General features: G+C 48.4%; 1 protein-coding gene across 4 annotated transcripts in view; it reads left to right on the forward strand.

Annotated features, from left to right (window-relative positions):
* The window catches only part of ARHGAP44 (Rho GTPase activating protein 44), a 181,846-nt gene that overhangs the window by 98,363 nt on the left and 69,584 nt on the right, over nucleotides 1-13,899 (forward strand). For all 4 annotated transcript variants that reach the window (XR_013552095.2, XM_078437734.2, XM_078437735.2 and 1 more), the window contains exons 2-3: nucleotides 841-880; nucleotides 1,538-1,642. Coding sequence is in view for 3 of the 4 variants with exons in the window: in XM_078437734.2 (XP_078293860.1) it covers nucleotides 841-880; nucleotides 1,538-1,642 (145 nt within the window). In the remaining variant the exon portion in view is untranslated. The remainder of the gene's footprint in view (nucleotides 1-840; nucleotides 881-1,537; nucleotides 1,643-13,899) is intronic.

The raw sequence follows: 13,899 nt of genomic DNA on the forward strand, positions 1-13,899 counted from the left end.
TTCTGGTCGTTGAAGTTCTTCAGGCTCTCCATATATTGTGTTTTCTTCCTCTGTACCTTGAGTGTTGATCATCTGTTTTCATGGGAATTTGCAGTTTGTATGTGTGAGTGTGAGAGGGAGAGAGTGACCCCCAGAGAGACAAGATGACAGAGAACACGCCCACGGGAGAGAAATCATTGACCGAACCTTATCTCTGAGATTCTCTAGACAATAAATTAGGAATGTTTTGCGCCATATAAGATTCGCAATCTCCCCTGATGTGATGCAGGGGTTGCTAAGAGGTTGGGGACACTTCGGCCCGTGTCCAGGTTCTTTCTCCAGATGTGTTCATCTCGGGTTCAAGCTCCCCCACCCCCACTTTCTGGCAGGGGCGCCTAACGCTTGGTTGCCAGATCTGAATGGTGGCATTTGAGTTTATCACTAGGAATCCATGTTTTCTCCTTGTTTGCTGTTTATCGATCCCTGGTCAGATTTCTGTTACTTTTACTTGCTTGTTTGGGGGAGGCCATGGGGTACAAGTTGGGGAACATGCTTAATTCTGTTACTTTAAAAAAAAAAAAAAAAAGAATGTCTGTAACAACAGAAATGGTTTTGCTGTCCTTCATCCCGGGTTGAGACGGTAATAGACTCTTCAGAGGATCTTACTTGCCAGAGTATTTAAGGTTCCCAGTAAATGACAGTATGGTCTGTATTTTCTCTTGCTAGAAATGTCCACTAATAATGTGTGTTCTTCTAGTCTCACCATGAGCAGAGGAAGTGGGGAATAAGTACGAGACTGTGTTCTTAATTTTTTCTTTTCTTTTTTTTTTTCACTGATATATTTCTCAATTTTTTCTTTAGGGCAGAAAAGACTGAAGTTCTGAGTGAAGACCTTCTTCAGGTAAGGTTGTCACAGGCCCCTTAGCATATAGACATGAAATATATCTTCCCGTTAAAACTGAGTCGTTCCCAGTGCCCGTTAAACCGCTTACACTGCTCCTCATGCAGTCTGTTTAGACACAGCTTCTTTCCCTTTATGATATTACTTTATTTTTTTTAATGTTTACTTAGGTGGGGTTTCTTTTTTAGGTTTTGTTTTGTTTTTTTTTTTTTTTTTTGAGAGAGAGACAGAGACAGAGCATGAGCGGGGGAGGGACAGAAAGAGAGGGAGACACAGAATCCAAAGCAGGCTCCAGGCTCTGAGCCATCAGCACAGAGCCCGATGCAGGACTCGAACTCATGACCTGAGCTGAAGTCGGAGGCTCAACCGACTGAGCCACCCAGTCACCCCTATATATTACTTTAAATACCAGTTTAGGTAAGACTTTTCAGGAGACCTGGCTGCCATTTCACTGCGGGGTCACAGAGTCTCCTGGTCTGTGATTGTCCCTCCCTCCCCCCAGCTCCGGTTCTCCAGCGTTGGGTGTTGAATCCCCAGCAGTGCTTGTCTCTGCACAGACACGGGGTAGGCTCTTCTCCCTCGGTTGCCCGGATGGATGGCCCTGCTTCTCCTGACCTTGCCCTCACCTGGTAACCCCGCCCGCTGCTCTGTGTGCAGGTTGAGAAACGCCTGGAGCTGGTGAAGCAAGTCTCCCACAGCACGCACAAGAAGCTCACCGCATGTCTCCAGGGCCAGCAAGGGGCCGAGGCTGACAAGCGCTCTGTAAGTACCCCCCACGCCCTGACCGCACCACCCTGGCAGCTTAAACCTGGCCATCGGAGGACAGGGGTCCCGCTCCTGGGGCCGTGTTTGGTTACGCTGTGTTTCTACGGCCACTTCTGTGTCTGAGGGTTGACGTGTCCTGTGTTTCTGCCGTGTGGCAGCCGCTTCCCACCCCTTCCTGCCCTTGAACCCTGCCCGAGGCATCCTTCCCCACCCTCAGCAGGCAAGACCCTGTCCCTCTGTCCCTCTCTTTGTTCTCCCCAGAGGGGGGCAACCAGGGTGTGCTTGGGATTCCACGGTTAGGGAAGCTCTAAGCTGTCTTCTCTCTGCTTTGTCTCACTTACAGGCTCCCTGTGCCTCCAGAGTATTTAGGATCCCATGGAAAAAAATCCCCCCTAGGGCACCTGTAAAGACCGTTGTGAAAATTATTTTCCCTATAATGAAAACTTCATTTTATTTATTTATTTTTAAAGTGTATTTATTTTGAGAGAGACAGAGACAGTGCGAGTGGGGAAGAGGCAGAAAGAGGGAGAAAGAGGGAATCCCAAGCAGGCCCCATGCTGCCAGCACAGAGCCCGACGCGGGTTTCGAACTCCTGAAACCATGAGATCATAACCTGAACCGAAACCAAGAGTTGGAGGCTTAACCGACTGAGCCACCCGGGCACCCCTTCCCTGTAAGGGAAGGCTACTGAAAGGTTAATAAACGTTAATGAAACCTTGAAAGAGAGCCTGACAAATGAAGGTATCCTAATGTCTTTGTGTGTAAGCTGCGTTAGTAACAAGAGGCATTGCCTGTTGCGATCCTTTTGAACAGTCCTTGCTGGAACCAGTCGTCTCTGGCTTCCCTCCTGACCTCCTCCCCGCCCCCAACTCCACCAGAGGTTAAAACAAATTCTTAGAGGTTCCATTGGCTTTATTACAAGGACTCTGCCATCTAGGAGGTTTTAATCCTCCTTGAGTTTATAGTCAACATGCTTGGTGTCTTTCTGTCTCTGGCATGCAGTTACTGTTGACCTCTGCTTCCCAGTGGTCTTCCTGAACCTCCCATCCCCAGCTTGAGCGGGCTCATGTTGAGTGACTGTCACGCAATGTGTCCGGATGCTTCATCCCGTCTCATGCTGCCATTCTAGAACCTTCCCTGTCAATCATTCCATCTTCTTCCCAGTGCTCGTGTCTTCTTTCTTAACATTCCCAGAAGGAATCACTTATGTGTGGTAGAAAGAAAATGTTCACAGGGTTTGGGAAATATCTGTGGAAGTAATTCTGTGTGTATCCAGTGTTTTAGCAAGGGGCACCCGAACCGTCTAAAGGGAGAGTCTGCAGGGGCGCCTAGGAGGCTCAGTCAGTTAAGTGTCCGACTTCGGCTGAGGTCATGATCTCAAGGTTCGTGAGTTCGAGCCCCGCATCAGGCTCTGTGCGACAGCTCGGAGCCTGGAGCCCGCTTCACATTCTGTGTCTCCCTCTCTCTCTCTGCCCCTACCCCACTCAAGCTCAGGAGTAGCATCCAAATGTTACCACTAGGGGTTTGAAACTGGCCTTTGGTGTTGGTAGGTTGATTCTTGCTAGACCTTTTTTTTTTTTTTTTTTTTTTTTTTTTCCTGGGATAAGATAAAATTGCCTAGACCTGTAGGGTTTTAATTGACTGAGGGTCTTTGCAAACTGTATCAGTTAGGAGGCATTTGGCTCCCCACATGTTCTAAAATATATTAATAGGAAATTTAAGATAGGGAGAGACCACCAGGTTAGGGGATCATTGGCATTGAAAAGATAAGTTTGATGGGGGAGGGAGACACTATGTCATGGAGGGCCACACGGGGAAACACCAGGGTCAGACAGGACAGAGAGCGGCAAGTGCACGCAAGAGTTGATCGTGCTTTCCCTTGGAAGGAATAGTTGAGGCAGGATAAAGAGGCTTAGAGTTGGCCGGATTGAGTAACTTCGGCAGGCTCTGGGGCACGGGGCCGTCTCTAATGTCTGGTACCTGGCTCTGAGGTGGTTAGGGTAGGTGGATGGTAGATTGGACAGTGAGAGCCCCATAAACGAACACGTTGGGGTGCAAGCTGTGGGTTGGTTGGTTTTCACTCGAAAGGCACAGTCATGGGTGAATTGTTGACTGTCTCTGAGAACTGGCTAACCCGTGACTCCTGGGTGGCTCAGTCAGTTGAGCATCCAACTTTGTCTCATCTCACAGTTTGTGGGTTAGAGCCCTGTGTTGGTCTCACTGCTGTCTGCACAGAGCTCACGTCAGAACCTCTGACCCCCTCTCTCTGCCCCTTTCCTGCTTGCACTCATTCTCTGTCTCTCTCAAAAATAAATAAACTGAGGGTGGCTCAGTTGGTTGAGCATCCGATTTTAGCTCGGGTCATGATCTCATGGTTCATAGGTTCGAGCCCCCGCATTGGGCTCTATGCTGACAGCTCAGAGCCTGGAGCCTGCTTTGGATTCTGTGTCTCCCTCTCTCTCTGCCTCTTCCCTGCTTGTACTCTGCCTGCCTCTCCCTCCCTCTCCCTCTCCCTCTCCCTCTCCCTCTCCCTCTCCCTCTCCCTCTCCCTGTCCCTCTCCCTCTCCCTGTCCCTCTCCCTCTCCCTCTCCCTCTCCCTCTCTCTCTCTCTCAAAAATAAACATTTAAAAAAATGAAAATGGGGGCGCCTGGGTGGCTCAATCGATTAAGCGTCTGACTTGAAACTCAGGTCATGATCTTGCTGTTCATGAGTCCAAGCCCCTGTCAGGTTCTGTGCTGACAGCTCAGAGCCTGGAGCTTGCTTCAGATTCTGTGTCTCCCTTTCTCTCTGCCCCTCCCTCACTTGTGCTCTGTCTCTCTCTGTCTCTCTCTCTCAAAAAATAAACATTTAAAAAAAAAATCAGCTAACCCTGGCAGAGGTGGTCCCCCCAGGGTCATCAAGGCACCAGATGTCAAAGCCTCAGGTTACAACAAATACAGGACATAGTTAACACACTGATTAATTGTGACTTTTGCATAAAGGATCTTACTTATCACTTAATGAGATGTCTGAGGTAGTGGGTCCCGAGGTATATTCATCAGCTTTGGGCCAGCATGTCTGCGATGTTCTTGTCCCTCCTAGTAGTTGTAACGTGGCTGCTGTGGCTCCAGGCATCACATCTTCATGTTAACCCCATCAGAGGCAGAACACGTGAGGGTGGCATAGAAGATGAACTATCTTTGCATGCTTGTTTCTGTTTTGTTTTTATCGGGGAAGAGAAAAGCCTTTCCCAGAATAATTTATTTTATGTTGCCCTAGCTGCAAGGGAGGCTAAGGAGGGGAATACGTGTTGGGGAGAAATGGTGTTGCCATGGCTGGCCATGATTCGTTAGCTGGGACACAGGTGATGGGGCTGCTGTTGGCGGGGGGGGGGGGGGGGGGGCACACAGTGGCTGTTGTCAGGCCCTGAGGATTACAGTGATCACTATACAAATTGGACACCCCTCTGGTCGACCTGGAGGAAGTCTGTGCTCAATACAGGGGTATTGCTCAAATACGTATAGGTCAGTGATTCCACAGCATAAATTTCAAGCATCTGATTTGGTCATTGATTTCTTGAGCTGATCAGTCTTCTCGTGTCCTCCTGGGACCGAATATATGATCTGGCAGGAAAGAAAGTCAAAGAGCTATTTTAAATATTGAACAGCCTCAGACCGGCCAGAAAAAAATGTCCAAGGCCGTGACTCAAATCCATTTTTCCAGTTTTTTTTCTGAAGTAACACATCCAGGGGTTTAATAGGAGCCATGGCACTTATTAATTGCCTCATACTGAAATATGTGCTCATTTCTCTGAGATTATTAGGTAAGGAGATATGTCAAGATCCAAGGAACAGGCAAAAAGAAAAAGGGATTAAAAGTGAGAACCTTAACCATGTCTCCCTTTCTCTATGCCCCTCCCCTGCTCATGCTCTGTGTCTCTCAAAAAATAAAACATTAAAAAAAATTTTTTTTTTAAAGAGGGGGGTGCCTGGGTAGTTCAGTCAGTTGAGCGTCTGACTTTAGCTCAGGTCATGATCTTGTGTTCATGGGTTCGAGCCCCACGTCAGGCTCTGTGCTGACAGCTCAGAGCCTGGAGCCCACTTTGGATTCTATGTTTCCCTTTCTGTCTGCCCCTCCCCTGCTCACGCTCTGTCTCTCTCTGTCTCTCAAAAAATAAAACATTAAAAAAAATTTTAAGTGAGAAACTTAAAAAAAAAAATAGAAGAGAATGGGGAAGATTGGCAGTGAAGAAAGTAATGAGCTAACACCAAACAAGGAAGGTAGGTGTTCAGAGAGGGAGATGTAAATACAGAGAACAGACTGATGGAGGCCAGAGGGTAGGCGGTAGGGGGATGGGTGAAAGGGGTGGAGGGGAGAGGGAGGTCTAGGCTTCCAGTTATGGGATGAATAAGTCACAGGGATGACAGCCTGGGGAATAGTCAGTGGTGTGGTGATATCATACAACGGTGACAGTCCGCACAGATAACGTGCGTGGGTATAGGGTTGTCGAATCACTACATTATGCATCTGAAACTAACGTATCATCGTCTGCCATCTATACTTCTGTAAAAAGAGAGGGAGAGAGAGGGTCAAGAGATGGTCCTCAGGGAATAAGGCCAGTGGAAATGAGAGGTGGAGTCCTAGAGTCTCAGGATGGGAAGGGACTTTATCCCGGAAGGTGTACAGCTTTTGATTGGAGCCCATGGCAGTTTGTTGCTACTCGTCACTTTTCTTTTTTTTTTAATGTTCATTTATTTTGGGAGAGCGGGGGAGGGGCAAACAGGAAATCCCAAGAAGGCTCCATGCTGTCAGCGCAGAGCCTGATGCAGGGCTTGATCCCACGACTGTGAGATCATGCTCTGAGCTGAAACAAAGAGTCGGACGCTTAACCGACTGCGCCGCCCAGGCACCCCCTTATTTGGCGCTTGTTTTTAAACAAGCTCGCTAGTTGTGGGTTTTTTTGTTTTTTGTTTGTTTTGTTGTGTTTTTTGAGAGAGAACGAGAGCAAGTAGGGGAAGGGCAGAGAGAGAAAGGGAGACACAGAATCCGAAGCAGGCTCCAGGCTCCGAGCTGTCGGCACAGAGCCTGACATGGGGCTCCAACTCACGAAACGCGAGATCATGACCTGAGCCAAAGTCGGACGCGCCCCCAAGCTCATTAGTTCTTAGCAGTTTAGTAGTTTCCAACCCTCCAGCCTTACTGTATACCTGAAAGCCAGGGCTGGCTGTCACATGGGAGCAGACAGAGGAGTGGAGTTTGGTTGGCACTGTCTCAGTGACCCGAGCAGCATTATTCAGTGGGTACTGAGCTAAACCAGATTCCTTATGTGGGATGGAGACTAGAGAAGATACGAATCAGGTTGCCATTTTGCTTCCTTTAGTCCAGGCCAATAGCTGGTTAATTCATTGGTTTCTGAGACCGTCAGTATAATGAACATGATTGGTTTTTCACCGTCCTTGTGCTTCTTCTGTAGGGCATTCCCATTCAACAAGCACACAGTTAGGAGGAGTCCTTCTCCACCTTAATCACTAAATACTTGGAAAGGGCCACGTCTGCCACGTGAAGCCACACTTAATGCCGCGTGCTGAGCAAACCCAGCAAGATCCCTGTTCTCTGGAGGCTCACAGTCTTGCAGGGAAGCAGCCATTCCGTGGAGTCAGTAATTAGGCGTCACTAGGAATTAAGTAGTAGAGGGTTTCTGTGAGGAAGTGGCCTTTAAGGACAGCAGAAGATAGTGGCACCAAAAGAGGTCAAGGTGCCTGTAGGACAGGGGATGACATGTGCAGAGTTTTCAGAGACAGCAAGGAGTCGGGGGCATTTTCGAGAAACACGAGGGGGTCGTAGAGTATGGATGATGACAAGGGGAGAGGCAGGAAATGGGGCAGCGGGGGCCCCATCTCACTGTGTAGGCATGGTAAGGATTTGGACTTGATCTCTAAGATTAGTGGGGAGCCAGTGCTTTAATCAGGAGCAGCATGGTCTGATTTATTGGCAGTTGTGTGAAAAATGGGGCGGTGGCTATGGTGGGGCATAGGGGGCAGGGGCCCCAGTTGTGTGGGGCAGGGGCTATGGGGGAAGTAAGAGAGACAAATAATGGCGGCGATCTTTGGGAGATACACCAGGATCAGGGAAGAGGGAGAGAAATTGGCAGATGTGGTAGATACACCGTGTAGAGCATCTGGGTCTTGAATGGACATGGGGGTTTGAAGAGTCAAGAGGGCTTTCGGGGTCTCTCTGGCTCGAGCGACTCTAGACTCCATAAGATTTGATGAGATCGCTTAAGGAGATAAATGGCCTTGAGTCAAGAGCCCCAGGACCTGCAACATTTTAAGCCCTCACTGGCGGAGGATCTAGCAAAGAAGGTGGAACAGTCAAGAATGGTACAGGAAAACCACCTCCGTGACTCCTAGACATTACCCTTTATTTTTCTCTTTCCACACCCAGACTTTCGGGAGGGCCCACTGTCTTCCTTCAGACAATTTCCACTTGCTTCAGCATTTGCTACCCTCGTCCATGCAGGCATCATCTCTGGCCTAAACATAGCTATTTCCGACGGGTCCCCCACTCTCCTCTCCAAACCCATCCCCGTTATAATCCACTGTCTAAAACAGAGATCAGACAATGCCACTGTCCTGCTTCAGTCCCACCCAAAGATTCCCATTGTAGAATAACATTTGAGCTCCTCACCCTGACCCTTGGGCCCTAATGATACGCCTTCCCCTGCATCTCTGAGCTCAGCTCTTGTTCCCGCCCGCTGTCATCATTGTCCCAACGGCACTGACCCGTCGCAGAACACGGGGGTGCCCGCAACTTTTTTATTTTTCAATTCTCAGCTCCTAATTAGGGTTCTCAGCACCTAATGTGTTCGTTCCCTTCCTCCCCCCATCACATCACCTCATTTTATTTCCTTCATCGTGTGTAATATGATTATCTGAAATCCTTAAGATCATTCCCCTCCACGAATACATGAGTTCCACGGGAGCAGGGATCTTGCCCATCCATCACGACCACATTTTTAATGCCTAGAACAGGGCCCACCACAGGGTAGGCAATGCTAAAAATACATCTGTGTCATGAATGGATGGCCCAGGAGTATTTTAGGCACAGGACCTGCCTAATGTGTCAGCAAGCCAGTTTGAATCTTTCCTTTTCTCTCCAGAAGCAATTTAGCATCATGATCTTAAGCTCTGGAAGCTGACCACCTGAGCTTGAAGCCCAGGTCCACTGCTTCCTGATTATACCTGACCTTGGACAAGTCAGTTAGCTTTGTATATCTCTTGCCTTCTTCATTTGGTAAGAACAGTAACGAATTTCTACCCAATAACGTTGTTTGAGAGCTCAGTGAGGTAATACACAGGAATGCCTAGCACAGTGCTTAACGTTAGTAAATATTCAAGAGGTGTAACCCACTGCCATTATTGGGGCCCCACCGTTCAGCTGAAATGACCATTGACAACTACTGAGCCCTGAGCAGCCCGTCTGGGCTGTATCTTTTGGGGAGTGAACTCGGGAGTTGCCTGGGCTTGGAATCAGCAGTTTTCAGTACTAGAGGGTACGGGTGTGTATGTTGGGGAAACAGAGTGGATATTAGGATTAGACTTTTTGTCTCTTAGTCATTCTACAAAGTGTGTTGATTGTTCCTGAGATAATTTTAGAGGGAACAGTCATCTCAGAAAAGTCGATTTGATGACTTCCAGACCCTGGAACATTGTGGCTTCCCTAACCTTAATTCTTAAGGTTCTATCAGTCCTCTAGAATTGGGGGGAAGTTTATTTTAGTTTTTTGTAATGTTTATTTATTTTTTGAAAGAGAGAGATGGAACGAGAGTAGGGGAGATGCCGAGAGAGAGGGAGACACAGAATCCGAAGCAGGCTCCAGGCTCTGAGCTGTCTGCACAGAGCCCGACAAGGGGCTCAAACCCACGAACCATGAGATCATGACCTGAGCTGAAGTCGGACACTCAACCGACTAAGCCAGCCAGGTGCCCCAGTAGAGGACTTGTTTAAATAAATGTTGTCGTCTTCGTTCAGTGATCTATGTATCCGTTAGAAACAGAAAGAAAGAATGGGCCAGCTGTGTGTGTCACCATGGGAAATGGAGCCCACGGTATCTCCACACCAAGCAGAGAGCAAGACGTAGAGTCGTGTAAGTTATATGCCAACATTTGTGGGGGGAAATAGATCCACTAAGAACAGACACACTGAGTATAATGGATCCACTTAGAATCTTTGCGGAAGGGTACACAAAAGGCTGGTCCCTGTCACTGGCTCTCTGGTGGCAAGAGTCACAGATGCAAGGGACACTGGTTGCTGTAACCCTTCTGGTGACTTCATGCGCCATGCCCACGTATTTCCTGTTCAAAAAGTAATTCGTTAGGGTGTTGGCTCGCAAACTGGCCCTTGTATACAGAGGGCAAGCAGAGACCAAAGGAAGAGGCAGACAGACCGCTCCAGGTTAAGTAGGTGGCAGGTTTAATAAGGAAGCTTATTTACGTGGTTTGTCTTGGGTGGTCATAAGGCCAATAGATCCCCCCTCCCCCTCTCCAAATCTTAAAAGTTCATAAAGAGACCTCAACTAGGGTTTGGTCACATAGACTGTCCGGATGGTCTCAACAGCACCTTACTTTACTCTCCCAGGGCTGTGTCCTTAAGGCAGCTTGCTGGTTGAGCGAGGCAGGTGGATAGAATGTTCCAAGGACAGGGGAGTGGGCGAGGAACCTCCGATTGCCTGGGTCCAGTGCATGGGTCAGTCAGCAGTCACATCCTCTCGGTGACCTCCTCCAATAGCTAGCTAGCTAGCTAGATATGACCAAGGACAAGAGAGAGAGAAGAAGGTCATTCTCCCCGTTAAAAATCTTAAGAATGAAAGAGCCATTGAAACAGGAGTCCCTGTCACTGTGTGATACTTTGTCACTGACTACTACCCTCTCTGCCACCTGAACGCATCTCAGAGTCATTAGCGAGCGTGGTAAGTGACTAGGAATGGCTGGAAACTTATGTTGCTTCCCTCGCACAAGAGCAGGACCCAAAGTCCTACACTTCAGGCTGGTTTTTCTAGTCTGCATTTTTCAGATGTTTGGCTGTCCCCACCATCCTTCCCCGAGACTGGTTAGCTTCATGATCATCAGTGGCTGTTTTTATTATGTTGGTCTTGACCCTTGTGCCTCTGGCCACCCACAGGCACAGTTTCTTGCTCACTTAGACCCTCTGATGGGACTAATTGAACTAATCTTTGTCCATAGTTAGAAAAACTTGAGTCATCAGCCAGTAGGTATGTTTCTTCAACGGATGTCAACCTCCTGGCTATTGAAAGTCCTCTATAGTCTGATACAGGCACCGTCTCTCTTAGCTTTCTTCCTTGTCACATTTCAAAGAAGGATTCTGAACAGCTGAGGTCCTGCCCTAAAGCCGGGGGACTTGAGGTGCTCAACACAAACCAGAAGAGATCGATACTATGATTGTTCTGTCTGCATTCAAGACAGAGCATCTCCGCTGGTTGATTATTGGGATATTTTAGGACGTTACGTATTGAAGACCTTTCTCTTTAAACCAGGTTTCTCAGCCTCAGCACTCTTGATGTTCTGGGCCAAGTAATTCTTTATTTCGACGGAGGGGCGGGGGTGCTGTCCTGTGCGTGGTAGGATATTGAGCAGAATCCCTGGCCTCTATCCATTAGATGCCAGAAGTGTCCGCCATGTTTTGATAAGTGAGAGTATCTCTGTGCATTGCCAAACCCCCCATGAGAACAGAGGGCAGAATCACTCCTGATTAAAAACAAAACCAGGGGCTACTGGGTGGCTCAGTTGGTTGAGCGTCCAACTTCGGCTCAGGTCATGATCTCAGGGTCGTGGGTTCGAGCCCTGCATCACGCTCTGTGCTGATGGCTCAGAGCCTGGAGCCTGCTTCAGATTCATGTCTCTCTCTCTCTCTGCCTCTCTGTCTCTCTCTGCTGCTTCCTCGCTCACGCTCTGTCTCTCTCAATCTCTCAAGAATAAATGAACGTTAAAAAAAAAAAAAAAAGAACAAGACCATGATTCATGGTGCCTCTGTGAGCATATATTAGACCTGCTTCACTCTTTTCTTCTCTAACTACCTTAGACACTTTTTTAAAATGTGCTTTAAATAACTTTTATAAAAGGTGATGTTGGTGGGGGGGGGGGGGTGCGGGGGGGCACCCAGGTGGCTCTGTTGGTTAAGCATCCGACTTCGGCTCAGGTCAGGATCTCACAGTCTGTGAGTTCGAGCCCGCATCGGGCTCTGTGCTGACAGCTCGGAGCCTGGAGCCTGCTTTAGAATCTGTGACTTTCTCTCTGCTCCTCCCCCACTCACGCTCTGTCTCTGTCTCTCAAAAAATAAACAGATGTTAAACACAATTTAAAAAAAAAAAAAGGTGATGTGGAAATACATTTCCTCATAACGTATTGTTTGCTGCACCTTTTCTTAAGTCTCCTGAAATTTCTACACCACAGCCTTGTAGGACAACTAGAAGGTGATGTTTAAGTTTGGATGTGTTAATACTGAGTTGCCTAGTCTAGTTTTTACCAAGAAGAGTGTCCCATTTTATTTGAAGTGACGAGTAATGATTTTGTCCCCTGTGTGGAAGGCGTCTGACCCCACTGGAATGGATGTGTCTAAGCGCAGGGAGAGGGATACATGTTAGACCCAAGGAAGGCCTTATCCACACAGGTGTCTTGGGATCTCTCTCCCTGGATTTACCTCAGGACCCACATGAACTTCCAGATCACTCTTGGGGGTTGACCTGCCTCCCCGTGTCTTCCCTGAGGACACATTAGAGTATGCAGATTTCCTGGGGGTGTTCAGATCCCTAAATTCAAGTGGATGGAGCCCTAAAAACTTGTTTTCCTGCTTGATCCCACTTACAAGCCATTTGGATTTGTCTGTCTCAGGATTGAGTTAGTTTAGTTCAGTTTAATTATTTTTTAACTTATGTTTTTAGAGAGAAAGCAGGGGAGAGAAAGAGAGAGAATGTTAAGGAGGCTTTGTGTTCAGGGCAGAGCCCAACTTAGGGCTCGACCCCACGACCCCGGAATCATGACCTGAGCCAAAATCAAGAGTTAGGTGCACGGGGCGCCTGGGTGGCTCAGTCAGTTAAGTGTCCGACTTCGGCTTGGGTCATGATCTCATGGTTCGTGGGTTCGAGCCCCACATTGGGCTCTGTGCTGACAGCTCAGAGTCCGGAGCCTGTTTCAGATTCTGTGTCTCCCTCTCTCTATGCCCCTCCCCAACTCATGTTCTGTCTCCCTCTGTCTCAAAAATAAATAAACATTAAAAAAAAAATTAAAAAAAGAGGTGCTCAGCTGACTGAGCCACCCAGGAGCCCCATGGATTGAGTCATTTTAATCCGATCACACTCTTAAAACCTCCGAGGGTCATCAGACGCCCTCAGAATGAGACCTCGGTGCCTGCCTCTGGAGGAGAAGGCCCTCTACGATCTGGCCTCTGCCTTAATGCTCTGCCCACTCCTTGTCACTCACTCACTGTGCCCCAGCTGCGCTGGCCTCGGTGGGGACCTTAGGGCAGCCATATTGGTCCCAACTCAGGGCCTTTGCACATGCAGTTCCCTCTACCTGGACTATTCTTTCTCATGCTGCTGGTTATTTATTTGCTTATTTATTTTGGAAAGGGGTGGGGGAGGTAGAGGAAGGGTAGAGGAAGGGAAGGTAGAATCTCAAGCAGGCTGCATGCTCAGTATGGAGCCCGAGGCGGGGCTCGATCTCACGACCCTGGGATCGTGACCTGAGCTGAAGTCAAGAGTCAGCTGCTCAACCGACTGAGCCCCCTGCCTGCCCACCCCCCCCTCCCCCCAGGTACCACTGTGTTGGCAGTTCCCAGCTTGTTGTTGTCTGTGTGTGTGTTGGATGGTTCAGGCTCAGCAAGGAGAGAGCTGGTCACTTACTAGTAAGGAAGGAATGGGTCGTGCTACCCTACTGTGGATTTGCCAAAGTTGGATATTTCATTTAAATAGACTCGTATGATACGTGCCCCGCGTCTGGCTCATTTCACTTAGCATAATGTTTTCGAGGTTCCCCCTCAGCTTATGTCAGCGCTTCGTTCCTTTTTATGGCTGAATAATATTCCCTTGTCTGATTATACCGCTTTTTATCGATCCCTGCGTCAGGTGGTGGACGATCAAGCCGTTTGCGCCTTTCGGCTGTTGCGAATCGAGCTGCCGTTCTCATGCGCGCACATGTGGTGTGTTTCTTTTGACCATCTGCTTTCAATTACTCTGAGTGGAATTGAGTAGAATCGCCAGG

The sequence above is a fragment of the Panthera onca genome, chromosome E1 (genome assembly GCF_046562875.1).
Source record: "Panthera onca isolate mPanOnc1 chromosome E1, mPanOnc1 haplotype 2, whole genome shotgun sequence".
Taxonomy (NCBI): Eukaryota; Metazoa; Chordata; class Mammalia; order Carnivora; family Felidae; genus Panthera; species Panthera onca.